The 19,510-nt window shown below is 37.0% G+C and overlaps 1 protein-coding gene across 1 annotated transcript; it reads left to right on the top strand.

The window, feature by feature from the left end:
• The first annotated feature begins 2,449 nt into the window (after nucleotides 1–2,449).
• Nucleotides 2,450–16,659, top strand: AMTN (amelotin). The gene is made up of 8 exons (XM_034670947.1): nucleotides 2,450–2,510; nucleotides 2,613–2,681; nucleotides 4,967–5,053; nucleotides 6,818–6,883; nucleotides 7,799–7,888; nucleotides 11,740–11,775; nucleotides 15,549–15,885; nucleotides 16,580–16,659. Exons 2-8 carry the CDS (start codon nucleotides 2,628–2,630, stop codon nucleotides 16,588–16,590), a joined length of 681 nt encoding a protein of 226 aa, XP_034526838.1. The 5' UTR covers nucleotides 2,450–2,510; nucleotides 2,613–2,627; the 3' UTR covers nucleotides 16,591–16,659.
• The last annotated feature ends 2,851 nt before the right edge of the window (nucleotides 16,660–19,510 follow it).

Here is a 19,510-nt window from a genome sequence, read left to right as displayed (position 1 = left end):
TATATTATTGTAAGCTATCTGCTTTCAGACTTAAAATTTTTTGTCTAAGAAATTACTCAGCCTTCTGAATTTCCCATGTTTCCGTTCCCAAATCTCACTGACTGCTCAGCTTTTGAGCTAGGGCGTGTCCCGTTCCCACTTGGGGTTGGAGGCATGTCTGCAATAGGAACTGGATGCACCGTCGGTTCCCTGAATCACCTGATGCCCAGACAGTCACAGTGATTCAGCCCCAATGAGCTGTTCACTAGCCCTGTACTCTAGGCTGGAGATGGAGCTCTAGTCCCCACACCCAAGTCCAAAAACAACAGTGCCATAAACGCAACTCGGCCTCCATCCAAAAGAAACATTAAAAAAATTCAAGGACACCCACCACCCACACACGCATTGAAAATAATGCCCAGGGAAAGTGGACTCCCTGGTGTCACATGGGCTGCTTGAACATTTAGTGCTCCCCACCACCACCAAAATGTAAGCTCATGAGGGCAGGGATTTTTGCCCCTTCCATTCACTTCCATTTCCAGGGACTAAAACGATGCTAGCAGAACACAGAGTGAGTACATGCTGAATTATGGGTTGGAATAATCCAGTTGACTGGATACAGGAATGAACAAATGTATTGAAAGCCTGTGAGAATATAAAGTTGCTTCCCTTTCACATCCTTTAATCCTTAATGTTCCTTTGCTCCTCTCACTCTCACTTCCTTTCTAGGCTATTCTCTGTCTCACCAACTATATTTATTCTCCAAATCCATTTAAAACCCCATCTCTTCTCTGAAGTTTTCTTTCACCTCAACCTTGCTCTGGCTTCCTATGGTATAACCTCTACCATGTATTCATTGACATGTGGTGACCATCTGGTGCTTTGCAATGTTATTAACATAAAAGACACTAAACAAATAAGACAAGGCCTTAAGGACTCTTCACCCACTTCAAGAGAAACACACAATTGGAAAATAATGAAGGAGCCCTATAAGATAATGTCTAATTAAGTGCCAACATGAGTAGTAGAAACAAACAAAATGCTACAGAAGGTTAAAATTAGGTATATCTCCAACCCCGTCTTCCACTTCTACCCTCCCTCCATTTTTGCTCCAGTAATAGGAAACAATAACATCATCCCTCCATACCTGGACGCTTGGTCTGCCCAGACACTCTGCTTGCCTTCTCAATGAACTTTTTTAATCTTTCAAAACACGACTTACAATCACCTCCTTGTGAAGCTTTTTGTGCTTTTCTGCCCCCAACAAAATTAACCATGCTCTCCTTCGTACCTGTGTATGCTCCTATCATTGCCACTTACCAAGCATATACTTGCTAAACTTTGTGTTTCCCCTCCTAGACAGTATTCCCATTCCTACCTGACAATAACAAAAATTGATTGTGTCGTGAAGGGAATAATTACAGAAAAGTTCTTTGGAATGCCTCACTGTCTTAGACAATTTTCCATTGACAGACTTTCTGGACCATAAAACAAGCCAAATCTACAGTGGCCTTCCATGAGAAATTCTGTCATGACACAAATTCATCATTGATTTGTACTCAGAAGTTGTTGAATAGACCCAACCAAGTTCCATAAAAACATCATTAAACAGGTAGCAGATCTCAAAAACTCCCGATGCAGCCTGGGGCCCTGAAAACCCACAGTGAGCACTTAGTTGTTTTTTTCTTGTGAAACAGACCTCCGTGGGCACCTGCGTTTTGCTCAAGTTTCAGTATCTTTTTCCTCATTTAAAATAAAGCATACCATTCAATATTTCTGGACGGAAATTCTGCCTTATCTATCAAAATTTAAAGCAGATATCCTTTAATTCAGCACTTCTAGGAGTAAAACCTACAGAAATACCCCCACATCTGTGAGACAAGTTTTATAAGGATGCTCATTGTTCCATTTTTATTATTATAAAATACAATGGAGATGGATGAAATGTCCATCTAAAAGAAATGTTATGTGATATAACATAACATTAAATAAATGAAATAAATCTGTATGTACTGACACATGAAGTTGTCCATTATTTGTCAAGTAAATAAAGTTGCAAAGCAATACATAACAGGCCTAATTTTTTTAACTATGCACAAAGCTATACATTCTGATGTTTGATTTATATGTTCATAGAAACATGACAAAACAGATACATCTGGGAAGTCATTTGGAAAGGAGAGGAGGTGAAAGAGGATTGTAATTTTTTTAATTGTCTGCATTTTTTTTTAATTGCACAAGGAATGTCTTCCTGAAATACCCTCTATTCAAATGGTAGACATTGGGTAATATGATGTCTGCAGCTAATAACTCACCTAATGAAATGTTGGGAAATGAAAGAAACCAAATGATTTCACAGACAGCTAAGTCCTGATTGGACTCTCAGTTGCCAGCCTCCTGGAATTGAGTTTAAATTCCTTCTACAAACTTACGACTCATCAAAGGATAAAATTATTCACCACAGACACCGGAGCAATCAACTGGACTTTGAATAGCCTTTCACCTGTACATTTTGTGGAGTGGGGAGAAAGGTAACATTAATTGATCATACTTCAAGTAGAACTTCTTAAAAAATATCTTCTCTGAAAAGGGAAAAAATAGAGTGAAAGAGTGACACTATTTTGTTATTATAGGCAGCATTTTGAAGCATGAAGACTATGATTCTGCTACTTTATCTTCTAGGATCAACTCGGTCATTACCGGTAAGTGCAATGTGTTTATTTTATCACCAGCCAGCCTCAGCAGCACCTCTGCTTATAGACCCAGCTTTCTTCCTGCCCTCTACAACACTGCTCTGTCCTGTGACCCAACCCCTTAGTTCTGTTTTTATCTTCCAAGGTGAAAAATGATAAATTAATAAGGTGACAGTGCATATTTCAACATACTTAGATTGTTATTTTTTTTGAACATTAAGGGAAACTTTAATGGTGCCAACCAGCCTCGCATCTTATCATGCATCTTCATTTGCTGGTTAAAGATTTCAGGGTAGGTTTTACTGTGACACAGTCTGAAATTCAAATTCATTATCTTGTCAGTCCAAGTTTTAAAAAATAATTTGCATCATACACATTTTAGTCTTGTCTTGCATTGTGTCCCAGCAAAAGAGAAAATCCAAAAATCATTAATGCTAATACTATCAACATACATAGATTTTTAAAAAGCATCCACTCTAACATGATAGAATTTCAATTATTTTGGCAGAACAGTGGGGTAGAAACTAGGGGAAAAAAGGAATGCCTTAAATTAAATCTACTCAAAGAGGATAATTATTTTACTTTCCAAAAAGAATTTAAGATTTTCTTGGAAACCAGTTATTTTCTCATGACTAAAGAGGTAAGCAACATTTTCTGACTCTCCTAATGAGAAGCATGAAACATGTAGACTATATAAACCCTAAAAATGTCACCAAATTATGTGACTATATAAACTCTAAGAAGACAATCAAAGTGCAGAACAGCCAGGGAATATTACACAGTGGCCAACTTTTTTACTTAGAACGTTGAAAAATATAACATATAACAGGTGTTTGAAAGAAAGGAGTACTAATGTTTGAACACATACTCCAGTTGTCCTCCAATATTTTATAGACCTAGATGTGGGTGGTTTGGATCTCTAAGTGGACTTCCCTTTGGCCGTTTGAGGAGCTTATGTGTGAACATAGAGAAAAAATTGGAAGGAATCTTCTATGAAATAGAAGAAGAAGCAGAGACCATTCTTAGTTAAATTCCCTTGACATGTCTATAATCATCCATACAATCAACAAATACTTATTGAAATCTCTGTGTACTAGATACTGTGCTAGTGCTGAAAATACAATGGTGAGTGGGGAGGAAAAAAGATATGATCCTTCATAGTATTTGCAAGGATTATAGATACTAAAAAAGATTTTTTAAAGAAATGTTAAACTATAAATTATAACCATGATTAGTTCTATGAAAATGAACAGGGTGATCTTATGGGGAGGGGATAAAACCAATCTCCTTCTTATTTCACTCCAAATATACCTATGTCCTTCTTTAAAGAAGTTGTCTGCAAATATATATATTGAAACAAGGTAAATTAGTAATTCTTTTGTAAAACATGGATTTTTCACTTTGAACAAATTTACCAAAAACTTCTTCTAAATAGGGTGTCCTTAGCGTATTGAAATTACCATACAATTTGTGAAAAATCAAGATAAATAAAACTTTCCAGGCGCACAGCTATCATTCAAGGTTGACTGAGGAGTGGCATGCAGGTTAAAGCAGATTGCTAACAGCTGATGATGTGAGAGCAGCTGGAGAGTTAGTGGGCAGGGATGTGGGGTGTAACACTGACATGCCTACAAGGTATAGTAGTAATATTTATCACATGAAAACTCAGGACACATGGACAAGGTATTTTTTATTATTTGTAAATGAATTTATTGAATTATCATAAAGGCATAAAAAATGAATCAATGGTGATTAGATAGATGATATGGGTGTCAAGGACAATTTCACCCTGAAAGTTCAGTTCTTAATATACTAGGAAAATACCCAGGCTGGGAAGGAGATTGAATTTCCATTACAGGAAGTGACTTGTCAGGCACAAGGCAGAAGCAGGAAGCTTCATGAAACTGCAGGAGAAGTATGGCGGCTTGTCTTCAGGCATGGGGATCAAGCAAATGTTTACAGAGCTGCGGTGCAGATTATGTATTTCATGTCTTGGAAAAGGAGGAAGGCGGTTACAGAAAAGAGAAGGAAGCCTAGGAACTGTGCCCTGGAGTCCATGTGCCCAGCCCCACCCTATATCCCTCCCACCACACCCCTCTGCTCTGGCATCTTTCCACTCTACAATTCCATCTTCCGTCATACATGAAACTTCCCAGGGAATTAAAACTACTCCAGAAACACACAGAGCCTAAAGGCAGACATTTCTGCATTTGGGACAGCTTGTTACATCCTGGAAATAAATGGATACAAAACCTCAGACCCATCCCTGCCTCATCTAGTATTTGTTATCACAGACGCAGCTCAACCCTGCTTTGGGACTTCCTCCAACCAAACCGGCTCCACATCAGGCAAAACTACTAAACCAGCAGCAGCCAAATCAGGTAAGAGTCCTACAGTGGGGAACATTTGCAGACCAACAAGGGAAACATGGTAAGACTAGCGAATTTAAAATCAAGATTTACACACAGTCTTATGGCTAAACAAGAGAGAAAGGCTTTCTTTTGGGAAGAAAAGAAGCCAACACACTTTTTGAAAATTTTGAGCAGGAAAAGCAAAACATCTTCATTCTTTTTCTTTTTGTCTCAGTAATAATTTGGTTTAGCAACCAGTAGTAAACTCTGAAAAGCAATAGCTACACCTACTGACAAAGCTTGGTCATCAATGCCCTTGAAATACTGTGACATAGCCTATGCGGTATCTGCCACAGCGAGCAGGATTAAGATACTTCTACAAAAATAACTGGATTTCCTTACAATTTTCTTCAGTTCCATTCTACTGATGAGATGATGCTACTGTAAAATCTGTTTCTTCAAAGCATAAAGACTTTTGAAAACTGTCTTGTCTCTTGGCTTCCCCTTCTTCTCACTCCAACACTAGCTCTGCACTTCCCACTCCAACGCTAAAGGATACCTCCTTACCTACATCTAGACTTTGTGAAATAGTACAGTAACACCAAGGTCTAAAGTTCTCTTTTTAGTTTATGGACATTAGAGAACACTCAAGACAGGACCCCATCTCACTCCTTAAGGAACCTGAAGCTTACACAATTTAAGGATGCTGTTTAAGAAAAAGAAGACAAAATTAGATATGTAAAATTAAGTACTAACATGTATAATTTATTTTTATTTTATTTAAAATCAATTAACATGTTGTGTATTATTAGTTTCAGAAGTAGAGCTTAGTGATTCATCAGTTGCATATAATAGCCAGTGCTCACTACGTCAAGTGCTGTCCTTTATACCCATCACCCAATTACCTCATCCCCTCACCCACTTCCCCTCCAGCAACTCTCAGTTTGTTTTCTTATAGTTAAGAGTCCCTTAAGGTTGTCTCCCTCTTTGGTTTCATCTTATTTTATTTTTTCCTCCCTTCCCCCATCTTCATCTGTTTTGTTTTTTATATTAAATATATAAGCGAAGTCATATGGTATTTGTTTCTCTAATTGACTTATTTCATTTAGCATAATACCCTCTAGCTCCATCCACATTGTTGCAAATGGTAAGATTTCATTTTTATGGCTGAGTAGTATTCCATTGTATATATACACCACATCTTCTTTATCCATTTATCTGTTGGTGGACATCTAGGCTCTTTCCATATTTTGGCTATTGTGAACACTGCTGCTATAAACATTGGGGTGCATGTACCCCATCAAATGACTGTGTTTGTATCCTTTGGGTAAATACCCAGTAGTGCAAGTGGTGGGTCATAGGGTAGCTCTATTTTTAACTTTTTGAGGAACCTCCATACTGTTTTCCAGAGTGGCTGCACCAGTTTGCATTCCACCAACAGTGTAAGAGGGTTGCCCTTTCTCCACATCATCCCCAACATCTGTTGTTTCCTAACTTGTTACTTGTAGCTCTTCTGACAGGTGTGAGGTGGTATCTCATTGTGGATAATTTATTACGAGATAAGAAATAAGGGCCAATTACACATTTTTAAACTCAACACATTGCTAGGGTATCACTGAGGGCCACAGAAGGGGTCAATGCTGGTGAGAGGCCCCAAAACTTCACTTCCATTTACCCTCATGCTAAATCCACCTGTGACAGGAGTATAGACACTTGAGGACATCTGCCATTAACAGCATGATGGAGTGGAAACAGACAAGCTCTGGTCTCACATCAATTTCAATGCCCCTACAGGTATTCCCCTCCTTAAGTCTAATACCACTGACGCAAATGTTCACACTGGGGTCAGATCTGCAGCTGGTAAGTACTCTTTTATATCATTTGAATACCCACTGTTAAATACAATACCTAATGTTGAGTGTATCCACAAATACGCACACACACATACACACACACATACATATTCTTTGTAGATAAGTTAAAAGAGAATACAGAAAAGTCAGAGCATGGGATGCTATTTAGTACATCATAAAAAGTTTTTCTTAGCAAAAGGGCTTCTAAGGGAATTAATCAAATTCTCACGTCTTTAACCACTTTAGTTCTTCTTAACTCTTCTTCAAGCTCTGCTGCACATTCCTCCAACATATTTTCCTCACTGCCCCTACAATGTCCACACACCCACACAAACCTTGTGACCACTATCATCACCCCAACTAGAACTAACTAGAAGGGGTAGAAAGATCTTCATTCTTCTCATGGAGTCTCTGTATAGTTTACTCTGTTTGGGAGAGGAAACGCAATAAATTCCTTTCCTGATTAAGGTGGTCAGATTTAAACATAGTACTAGACTGTATTCAGACTAGATATTTCATTGTGACCCTCACCATTTTTATGGGGAAGCCTATGAAGAAATTAATTTCTTTATAAGAAAGCTATCAAAAAAATCTCAAGGACTGTAGTTATTATGGTCAAAAGGGGAAAGTGAGGATAAAATCATCAAAGTAATCCACAAGAGAATGGATTCATATGGGAAAAGTTACTCTTGGACCTCACGGTTGTACTAGTAAACTAAATGAGACCCTGAACTTCATCTCTATTCCTAATTCCTAATGCAATAGTATATCACTTACTGTTTTTTATGTGTGCATAGTAAATGTACATATTCGCATAGCAAATCGTCCCTTTAAACATATTTTACATTTGGTAAATACATTTTAGTTTCTTGAATGTTCAACCTGAAACAACACAATGACAATCTTTTTTGTTGTCCTACAGCTAAATCCGGCCGCAGGGATGGCACCTGGTATCCAGACCCTCCCACTGAGCCTGGGGTCACTGAACGCACAACAGCAGCTGCAACCCCAAGTAAGTTCAAGATGGGAGTTCAGTTTAACATTGGGGAGCATTTTCTCTCAGGTAGAAGCTTAAAGGGAAGGAAAGAATTTTTTTAAAGTTCTTTGAAGTTTTACACAGAGGGGTGCCTGAGTGGCTCAGTGGGTTGAGTGTCACATTCTTGGTTTCTGCTCAGGTCATGTTTTCGGGGTCCTGGGATCAAGCTAGGCATCTGACTTCATACTCAGGGGGGAGTCTGCTTGAGATTCTCTCTCTCTCTAAAATAAAGAAATAAATCTTAAAAAAAAAGTTTTACCCAGAAATTTACAGAAGAATGTTCAACTGAACATAGAACATCTTTGGTAATTTAGTCCTTGATGAAAACTCACCGGGAAAGCTGAGCACGCCACCCCATAACCTCTCTAGAATACATTTGAAATGGGTAACAGGAAAATGTGAGGTGCTGGGAAAGATTAAAAAGTTAAGAATATAAGGGGGAAAATTGAGAGGTAGCAGGATTCTTTTCTACCTTGCTATTATCGATAGAAGACTTTCTGGATGACCAGAAATATCCCAAAGAAAAAACTAAGAGATGGGTAAAGTTTATTTCCAGCAAATCTAATCTCCTTTCTTGTACGCTTGCTTCGTGCCTCCTCTCAAGTCCCCAACGACTCTCTGGTTCCTTCTCCCCTCCCATCATTACTTGCTTTCAGGAAGAAACCCGAAAAACCCTCTCCCACTAGGTTTTAAATGGTATACGTAGGGCATCATTCCTATCAGAAGTGTTGCATTTTAACTACAGACAAAGCCCAAGTTTTACCTTCTTGAAACTTCTCTAAATAGCTTAAAGACTGGAGAAAAGCACAATGATCTCTTTATAGTCAGACTAAGTTGTTTATAGATAACTTTTTCTCTCTAACACATGAACTCAGCCCCTATCATTCCCACACAATGGTCTAATTTTTTGTAGAAGCTTTTTTATGTATTACATATATTGTGTGTTAATTATAGAGAATTAAGAAAATACAGAAAAGCAAAAAGAAAAATAAAATTCACCCATAATCCTACCAGCCAGAACTAAACAGGGTCAGCATTCTAGGGTATGTCCTTCCAGTCCTTTTTTCTACACATGTAAGTATATTTTTTAAAGAAAATTTATGTTCTTACTATGTCTAATGTTCTATAACCTAATTTTTTTACTTAATGCATTTTGAATGGTCTTTGTATTTTGAAATATTCACTTATAAAATTGTTTTTATTTATTGCTTAAAATTCCACCATATTGCAAAAATTGGTCTTTTTTCATCACTTTTTGCTTCTGTAAACAATATTACAGTGAACATCCTTTAAATAAGTCTTTGACCATGTCAATAATTATTTCCTCAGGATCGGTTCTTAGGAACAGTATTTGTGGGTCCAAAGACATACGAAAGTGTAAGACTTTTAATACACATTCCCAAATTATGGAACACGAATACAGCAATGAACCAATATATTCTTACCATCTTCCTACCACTGTGGACACCTCCAGGTCTAATAAGAGCAAGCTTGTCTAATTAGTAATTCTAATCAAAGCTGAGTTTAACTGACAAAACAATTTGAAGATACTCAATCTAAATTCTGTATCATATGCAACTAATACTTCTCTTTGTACTTTCATTTGTCCAAAGTAGCAACACAAGAAACTCTATACTGTTTCACTTATTCATATTTGTGAAATTCTGTGACGTAACTACTTTTTACATTTCTTTTTTAATATTGAGATGTATACTTGTCTATCAGTGTTTATTTCTTACAGATATTTTAGAGCCTTCACTCAAAGTATTTGCTGCTTATTTATATCTTAATAATGAAAGTGATCCTCTGAAAAAGATTAGAGATACAGGCAAATAAAATGAGAATCTCTTTAACACATGACCCTGATATAATCCTTATGCTAATTCCTCAGCTTCAGTCTCAATTGTTGCCCTGCTCTAACCTTGAAGCCCAGTTTAGTGCATCTTCATATTCACCGAAGAATATCTCCTGGAGGGGCTCCTGGGGGGCTCAGTCAGTTAAGCATCTGTCTTCAGCTCAGGTCATGATCCTGGAGTCCTGGGATCCCCTCATCGAGCTCCCAGCTCAGTGGGGAGTCTGCTTTTCCCTCTGCCCCTCACCCTACTTGTGCTCTCTCTCTCACTCTCTCTTGCTCTCAAATGAATACATAAAATCTTAAAAAAAAAAAAAAGAATATCTACTGACGTCAAAGGCATTGGTAGATGTCACTGAAGGTTCAGCAGAGAGAGTTCGATATTGCATGCTCCCCAATATGCAATAATGTAAATCAATCTCTTTCTCAGTAGGGTTTCTTCAGTGTCTCCAGGATATGCCCCCACCAAGGGTCCCCATACCTGACCTCCTATACAGCCTCAGCCCCACCAATCCTGTGTCTCCCTAGGCAGAGTGGCCTACATCCTCAGCCAGAAACCTGGGCACCTGTCCACAGCTCTCATTCATCAAACCAAGGCCAACGTAGTTAAGGGTGAATCTAGAACCGCAAAACTCTGGTCGAATCCCAGCTCTCTAGTTACTACGTGTGTGGTCAAATTACTTACCACTCCGTGACTCATTTTCCTCATGATTTAAAATAGGGATTAAAATAGAACCTACCTCTAGGGCTGTTATGAGAATTAAATGAGCAAATAAACATAGAACACTTAGAACAGTGCCTACCACACAGTAAGCACTCAGTGTTCGCTATTTTTATTTCAAAACAATTTCTCTACCAAAAACTAATAAAAATTTTTCTCCTTATTGTTACATTGGTGAATAACTAAATTATCTTTTATTACACTTTTTATTTACACATGTGTGGTTTCCTCTTTACATCTTTTTGTTCCTTCTAACTGGCCTTTAAAGAAGAAATCTCAATTACGCTCTTTTCCACATCCTGAGTGCCCCTTCCCTTCACCCTACTTTCCAATCACGATTCTGAAGATTAGTCGGTTTTTTTATTGTCAGCATCCAAGGATCTGACTGATGGTAAGGCTTTTTATTAAATGTATATACTTAAATGTATGTACCTTTCAGCATTATGGGTATTACTGTACAAACTGTCTTGGGAAATAATAAAGTTAAGAGTCTGTTTCATAAGACTTTCACATCTTTTGGGTTGGTTAGTGTTAAAATTCCCATTTGGATGACTTTTATGATATTATGTGAATTTCTATAGAAATAAAATAAACTTTAAAACACTAGTTCTTTTGGACAAATTCTAGGTTAGTTCCTAGAGTATCAGAGCATGCCAGCACCTCACCCAAATCTTTTGAACTTAAACTTCCTAACATTTATGTGGCTGTCAGTGACCAGTGAAGTGTTTCTCACTTAGGTCTAAGAACTCTGCCAGTATCAAGATGATAGAATATCATCCATAATTTTCTACTGGTGCTCTATGTTAACCCCAAAATATCCAGGTCATCATTATGAGACTAAACATATATTCTTTGATAAACCTTTGTATTTTAAAAATCCATTTTTAATCTTCTAAGATGCCATATAAAAGAAACATGCATTTTACTATCATCACTTGTAATAACTTTCAGTTTGGAGATAATTGAGACCAAAATTATTTTTTCCTCATCTTATTCAGTAATTTCTACCTCCTGAATGTGCTGCCTTGGACTAGTTTCTAAATTTCTCTGGGTCTAATCTGCTTTTTACAAATTAGATGAATTCCAATTCCCAACCAACTCTATGGGTCTCTATCTATGACTACAGTTGATACACTGGTAACAAAGACATGTTCAATGAATATGATATACTTTTAAGAAAATCTCAGTATTTGTATCATGTGCTAGAACTTACCTTTGAATTTATTTTTAATTGAATTTTTCACTCTTTTTCAGATGTTGCCAGTTATTGTAGCACACCTTGGAACCCATGTAAGATTATTTTGTAAAATGTGATTTTTATTTTAAATCATCTTTGTGTGAAATATGTCATCCTGCCTCAGTTTACCAGATAGTTGCCAAGTTTCCTGTTTACTTGGTACTGTATGAACACTGATAACAATGAGCTAGCCCTGACTGAACATTTACTATGCACCAGGCACTCTTTGAGGTATTGTGTTGTATTATTTGTTATATACAATCTCAGTATTCAAAACGACATGTGAAGGTAATATTTTTATTTCTAATTTGAAGACAAGTAATTAGAGATATAGCTATTCAGTTACAATCACCCACTTAGGAAATGTCACAGGTGAACCAGTCAATCCTTTAAAGCATACAGCTAAGAAGAAAATAAATTAATGGGACTGATCTAATGATTAATGATTTCCGGGATTTCTTTTTTAATCTCAAATTTATTTATTAACTATGTTCTTTTCCCTAAAAATGATACACTTTCCTCTCTCTCTATTTTCTTTTGTGGGATCATTGATAAAATTACCGAGGTTCAAGGTCACATAGGACACGCATCAGGTGGTAGCTTTTACTTCTGAAAGCAGACTCAGATATAAAGTTCATATCAGGTCTTAATTCCACAGCTGGAAACACATTCTAGTGAAATAATCTGAAATGCAGCAAACGTCTATTTACAAATATATTCCTCAAAATAATAATATTTGTGGTAGAGAAAAAAATCAGGGGCAACTTAAATTTAAACAAAAGGAAAATGATTGAGTAGATGGTGCAATGTAAAAGCAAATCCTTTGTGACTATTCAAAAAGTACATTTATTTGAATTTGCCACTAGTAAGTTTAAATGATTGTGGGTGTATTATTAAAAGAAAAAGTAAGACCCAAATTATGTAAATGACTTCTATAAATTATATAAATAGCTTCCATTATGTAAAAAAGAAACGTGTCAAAAACATCTGGAAGAAAATCCATCGAACTCTGTATGATGGGATGGCATTTTTTTTCTTTGTTGCTTTCTGAATTTTCCAAGTTTCCTCCAATGCGCTTGTATTACTTAATAATAGAAAAATGTATAACTTTTAAAATGTGGAAGACTTCACATCACTCAGATATTAGGTATTAGCAGTCCAATATCATATGCTGACTTGAAATACGTGAAACAAGTCATAAAGGCAGTTAAAATATTGTCGAAAAATTTAAAATCTCTCTTTACAAATTTTACAAGTGTTTTAAGTTTTTAAATTATGTTATACGCATTTTGCCTCAAATATATTAAAATTTGTCTAATAACTTGTGTTATTATTTTCCTTTTAGGGTGCTATCCTAAGCTCAGAGGAATTGGTAAAAAAAAAATTAACTAGCATTTCAAATTCTTCTCACTGCTATCACAGTCCTGCTTTCTGTCCCCACACAATATCTTTTGAGCACAACCCCTAAACCTGGAGCATTGTACTGTAAACTAAGCATTTTTTATAGATCCTTGCATTAAGATACATTTGTCTAGCTGAGGATTTCACTCTCCTTCTCCAGCTACTTTTCCATTAATTTGATTTAGCTTTTGTTTTCCACATATTGATATTAGATTCAGTTCTACCCACAAATTCAATGAATATTTTTAAACTGTATATGATTAAATTCTAGGATTATAAATTATTAAAAAGCATGCAATGTAGAATAATATACATATTAGTATTTATTGCAGGAAAGATTAATTTTCTTGGCTTGAATTTTTAAATTTTATAGGAAAACATGTTATTTTTCTAGCATCTTATAGTGATGGATGACCTCTTGCCTGTACACATGAATAACTAGAGGGCTGAACTTAAATAAAACTCATCTTACCATTATTAGACACTTCTATACATTTCCCCGTAAGTCACTTTTAGGAAACAATGACTTGAATTAATGTGGTATCTAAACATGACACTGAAGTTAAGAGTCGAGGCAATATCTGGGAAGACAGGTTTTCTTTTAAATCGTTCTATTATGAAAAAGGTAGAAATTTGCTAGATTGTACCCAAATAAAATCAAGTAATGGGGCTGTTTTGCAACAATGGTTCATGAACACCCACATCTGCCAGTTATTAAGCCAATTTTGTGTAACAGGCACCTTGGTAGATCTTTTACATACATTGCCTTTAATCCTCACCAAATTATGAACTACAATTTTTTTTAAGTAAACTACCCCAACGTGGGGCTTGAACTCATGACTCCAAGATCAAAAGTTGCATGCTCTGTGGACTGAGTCTGCCAGTCACAAAGCACAGATTTTTTTTTAAAGCAAAACAAATATATTTTTTCCTCTTTAATGATGGTTTTTTAATTTGTTTAATTTTTCTTATTATGTTCAGTTAGCCACTGTATAGTACATCATTAGTTTTTGATGTAGTGTTCAATGATTCATTAGTTTCATATAACACCCAGGGCTCATCACAACATGTGCCCTCCTTAGTCCCCACCAAAAAGCATAGATTTTTAACCCAGCTTTATAGATAACGAAACTGAGGCTCAGAGAACTTAAGCTACTTAGGCCCCAAGGTCAAGAAATAGTAGATTCAGATAGAAAGTCATTTTTCTATCCGCTATACCAGAGGTTTTCAAGCTTTTTTTAAAGTAAAACACACATTAACAGCTGTATTTTTCATGCAGCTAACATACACACACATACACTTCATAAAATAGTATTTACCTTTACTGTATAGAATGCCCTTGGTAATTTAGAGTCTATTCTTTGTTCTTATTTTTTAATAATGGGCATTACCACCTTCTTTATTTCAAATCTATGAATGCCATGACCCCCTGCTTGAAAACATCTTCTGGCATAAGTCTAATTCTGGCTTTGGTACCTGGCAAATCTAAGTCAGTGTTTCCCAAACTTCAGTCTTGGACCGGCAAATCAAGACAACTTAGGGTGTTGATAAAAAATGCAGATTTCTGGATCCTGCCCTAGATCAGCTCAGGCAGAATCTCTCTAACAGTGGAGCCTGGGAATTACCTTTTAATCAAACTTCTCAGGAGGTTCTTTTGCAAACTAACAATTAGGAACTATGCTCAAGGAAACTGACCTGTATCTTAATTAGGAGCCCTCAACCCTTTTTATTCTGTCAACATCATGAGAACTGAGGGGTTTCAGAAAACAAGTCCCTGCCTGAACTTTCTCCAAATCCAGTGTAAATTATTTCTTCTTAGGAGGAACTTCTTACAGTAATTTATTCTAGGGAAAAAAAATAAATGTAGGCAGCAACAACATTTATTTCCTGTATGCAAATCATTGACAGACCTACACAGAGGAGTTCATTGAGTAACCTCAAGGAATATACAAGTTGTTGAATTGACGAGAGAAGTATTTCGGACTGAATATTCCAATGCCCTCAAAAAATAAATCAAAAGAAACTCAAAGAGATGCAAATCATGAGATGAGGGTTGATTGGCTAATTAATTTTTCCATTAATTTTTAGTCTCTTAAATTACTTTAAAAAATTCTGGGCAAAAGAGAGACAATAATTTAAATCAATAGCAGAACGATAACCCAGCATAATTGTGTGGATTTCCTCCCTTAGTTCTACCTCCAAATATACCTGAAATGAACAAATTATTCATTATGCCTTCTCCCATGATTGTGACTTACCCTTTCTGAGGAAAATAAAATACAGCATCGAATTGTAGTCATGAAACCAGCATCAGGCTTGCTCAGAAGAGGGAGGCATTTCTTCCGAGGAATGCCCAATCTTTATTATTTTCTCTGACTCTACCTTTCCATCCTGTCTTTCCTGCCCCAGCTTGCTGCCCTCAAAGGAGAAAAGCTGGTTGACCAGCATTAAAATGTGTCCTTTTGACTTTGTTTGCCTTTTCCTTTCCTCCTTCCAGCCGGTGGCCCCACAAATCTTCACAGGCCTCCTTTTTCAACCACTGTTCCCGGGAGCCATCCTGCCCACCAGTCCAGCTAATCCAGATGCCCAGAATGGAATCCTTCCTGCAGGGCAAGCAGGAGCGAATCCTGCCATCCAGGGAACTCCGGAGGGCTTCTCCCCAACTCCCAGCGACACGGATGATGACTTTGGAGTGACCGCCCCTGCTGGCATCCAAAGGGGCATGCACACTACCCAGGAAACCACCGCTGGGCCTCCAAATGGTAAATTCTCTGAGCCAGGAAAATGCCTCAGGAAAGTCATCTGCAGAGTGGAAACAGAGTTCTTTCTCTTGTCTTGACCAATACAGTTCCTAATAAAATCAGGGATCCCCTTTACCTAACACTCACAATTGATTCCTGCAATGTGAGGGAATATTTTTACTGGGCCACCAATCCTACTTTTATCAACCCAGAAAGTAGACATTTCATTGCTGGCATAACATATTTTCTATCTTAGGTTGGATCTGGAAGTCTTTGCAAAGAGACTGTGCTCTCCCTTTCTCATCTCCCTCTGACCCCCAAACATATACAGGCCCACAGAGGACACAGTTAATCTATCATTATACTCCTGTCCACTCACTGATCATGGATGAGCCAGAGAACCTTCTTAACATAGTGTTGCAAGCAGCCACTAGTCGTAGATGGGAGTTAGCACGATAGGTGAACACATGTGCTGTTCTCTAAAGATGGGACTTAAGAAATGTTGCAAAACTAACCTCTTTAAGCACCAACAAGCAGAGATAATCATTTAACATGTAAGGATGTCTAGAATCAAACATCCTTGGAAATGACAAAAGAATGATTTGATGATATTGACACTCTTGCTCCCAGAAAAGAAGTTTGATCATCTCAAGTAAAAATGTTTAAATCCAATATGCTTTTACCTACTTTTTAAAAGTGTTTTATTTTCTTCCAGGAATTCAGTAAGCTGTTTCAAATTTTTCCACTAAGCCGCCTCACACGGGCTGATCCATGCGAATCTTTTTCACTGGTCGCATCATGGACTAGCTGGAGACACACTAGAGAGTATCAGAAAAAACTCTTCGTTTACCTAACTTTCTTGAAATTTCAGAAAACATACTCTTCCTAGAGAATAATGACTTCTGAAAAAAATAATTAAATGGATAAATTTGCCTTCGAAATGTAGCACCATGTCACCTTGGACCTGGAAGATATACATATTAAACGTATTTTGAAACTGACCCTTTTTCTTCTTTGGGGATAGAACGGGGGACCCTTTCAGAAACTACATTCCCTCAGGACACTTAGATCTTGCTGCAGATGGAGGACTTTCTTTGGAGTAGGGAGTACTACAGTCATGGAGTGGATGTTCAACGATGAAGGGATAATTTCTGATTTCCTCACACCCAACTAATGACCCACTCTCTCCCATAAGAGCCACAACTTTAATTTTCTATAAGCACATGTAAAATATGAAGTGGAAACAAAGAATTATAAATCATACTGCCTTTCCTTAGATTGCTCATGTACAGAATTAGTGATTTGGGCATGTATTGTTTAACTTAGGTATATCTAAAAGTGAGAAATGACATGAAATAATCACCAGAAGTGATTCTCTTGCTTCAAAGCATGTCTAAAAAGTAGAATTTCATCTGATTTAAGTTTATCACTCAGACAATTGCAGTTCAATCAGAGTGGGAGGGAGTGGAAGGGATTGACACAAACTCCAGTAGAACGCCCACCAAGGAAAGACATGGATGGACTTAATAACATTTCTCACTATATTTGACTCAGCTCCATACGTATGGAACAAATCCAAATATATACCCACAAAATATATTCCATGTAAGTTTTTCAGGTATTGAAGATCTCTTAATGGTTAAACATTTGTTAGCCACAGTGTTCCAGATTCGCTGAATCTGAATAACATATTTATGAATTGTCAAGGTTTTCATGGCCAAATGAGGGTAAATCAGGATTCAATTTTCCAAAAATATTTTTCCATTAGTGTCATATGATACTAATTAAAAGTGCTATCAAAAGATTTCCTAGATGACCCTTTGTCAAAAAAATTCTCTCTGAGACTCATTTTTCTCATCTATAAAATGGGAGCAAAACCCCGTTATAAATGCCCCACAAGTTAACATGATTATCAAAGTAGCTAGTGCTTGAAAGTGCTCTGCAAACTCCGCACCACTAGAGACATTTTTTGACTTTCGGTAGCCTTCTAACCAACTGAAATTATTGTCCTTCCAGCCTCACCCTTCATCCCTATACTTCCTCACTGTGTTTTAATTATTAGTTTAGGTGTATGATTACCAGCTAGACCATCTAGACCAGGTGTCCTCCTGGAGCATGCTACTCCTGAGGGAACCTGGGGACCTCCTAGAACTACAGGAAAACAGATGGCTTTGAGGGTACAATCTTCATTCTTAACCCCCACATGTGTTCTTTCCAAGACTGACCTTGCCCAAGAACATGTCTCCTCTTCCTTCTCTCCTTATGTAGCCTCTTTTCCAAAAAAAAAAAAAAAAAAAAAAAAGCCTATGTCTCACCTACCACAGATATCACTGTGGAAAATTGCTCAGTTGCGGCACCCGGGAGGCTCAGTTAAGCGTCTGCCTTCAGCTCAGGTCATGATCCCAGGGTGCTGGGATCGAGCCCCACGTTGGGCTCCCTTCTCAGTGGGGAGCCTGCTTCTCCCTCTCTGCAGCTCCCCCTACTTGCACTTTCTCTCTCTCTCTCTCTGTCAAATAAATAAATAATCTTTTAAAAAAAGAAAAGAAAATTGTTCAGTCATAGAAAATCTCAAAGACACAAAACAAATGAAGAATTTCAAATATTGGTGCTGGTGTTGAGAATGAAAATAACCTTTTGCAACTCAGTAGTTTCTCCTTCCTAGCTTTCAACAAAATTAAATGAGGACCTGATGGAATTATCAGGTATTTAATCGTTGAAAACATTTTTGATGCTAGAAATTAAGAATACAAAATTAAAAATGTTTATTCATTCATTTAAAGATATCAATAATAAATAAATTAGATGATATGAATAACATATTTTACATTAAAAATACTGTTTTATAAAATTTAATGAGAGTGTTTAATATAATGAACAAAATTTAGTGAGAAGAATAGATTTATCTTTGAAATCTCTCTCATGTCTGACTTAACAAAAGATAGGATTCTCATATCTGCTTCTGCATTCAATCTGTACTTGTCACAATATCACATGTGTAGCTGCTGGAAAATTCCACTGTATACTCTCGAGAAATGAGGATGAAAAGGCAACATATGATCTTTATATTATTTTAAGTGTAGTTTAACCCACTGATGTACCAAAATGATATCAGGGACCTCCCAAGAATCCTCACCACACTTTGAGAACAACTTTGAGCAATGTCGTATCCAGTTTTTAAAATCTTTTCCCTGGAAATACATTGAAAGTACATGCTGATCTGTCACATGTGTGTGACTTCACACACAAGACCTCTCGTTCTTATTGTACTGCTATGGCCTGTGCCCTACAAAGTAATTATGCCACAATCAATTTCATTCAATTTCCACCAAAAAAAAAAAAAGAAAAACTATAGTAAATGTATAATTGTATGCACTGCAATATCAAATATATTCCTGGCAAAAGAGATCTTCCCTCTAAACAAGGCACCAATGAAAACCGAAACCTCCACTTGCAACTTTCCTCTCTGATTGGTGGAATTTTCCACAGACCAGCTTCTGGCTTTAAACATTCGATGGAAGCTTTTCCTCTCCCATTACCCATACTTCTGCTTCCAAGCACCACAAGACAAGTTCATATTTCAATACCAACTCTTGCCTTTCACTTCGGTGTGCCAACATTTGGTGGGTGGAGTCACGGGGGGCGGGGT

The sequence above is a fragment of the Ailuropoda melanoleuca genome, chromosome 11 (assembly GCF_002007445.2).
Source record: "Ailuropoda melanoleuca isolate Jingjing chromosome 11, ASM200744v2, whole genome shotgun sequence".
Taxonomy (NCBI): Eukaryota; Metazoa; Chordata; class Mammalia; order Carnivora; family Ursidae; genus Ailuropoda; species Ailuropoda melanoleuca.
Note: the sequence above shows the minus strand (reverse complement) of the source record. Positions and strands in the feature narration are given on the sequence as shown.

Coding starts and splice junctions, on each gene's coding strand:
- AMTN (XM_034670947.1), top strand. CDS start 2,628: ATGAAGACTATGATTCTGCTACTTTATCTTCTAGGATCAACTCGGTCA. Junction 5,054..6,817: donor ACCAGCAGCAGCCAAATCAG/GTAAGAGTCCTA, acceptor ATGCCCCTACAG/GTATTCCCCTCCTTAAGTCT. Junction 6,884..7,798: donor TGGGGTCAGATCTGCAGCTG/GTAAGTACTCTT, acceptor GTTGTCCTACAG/CTAAATCCGGCCGCAGGGAT.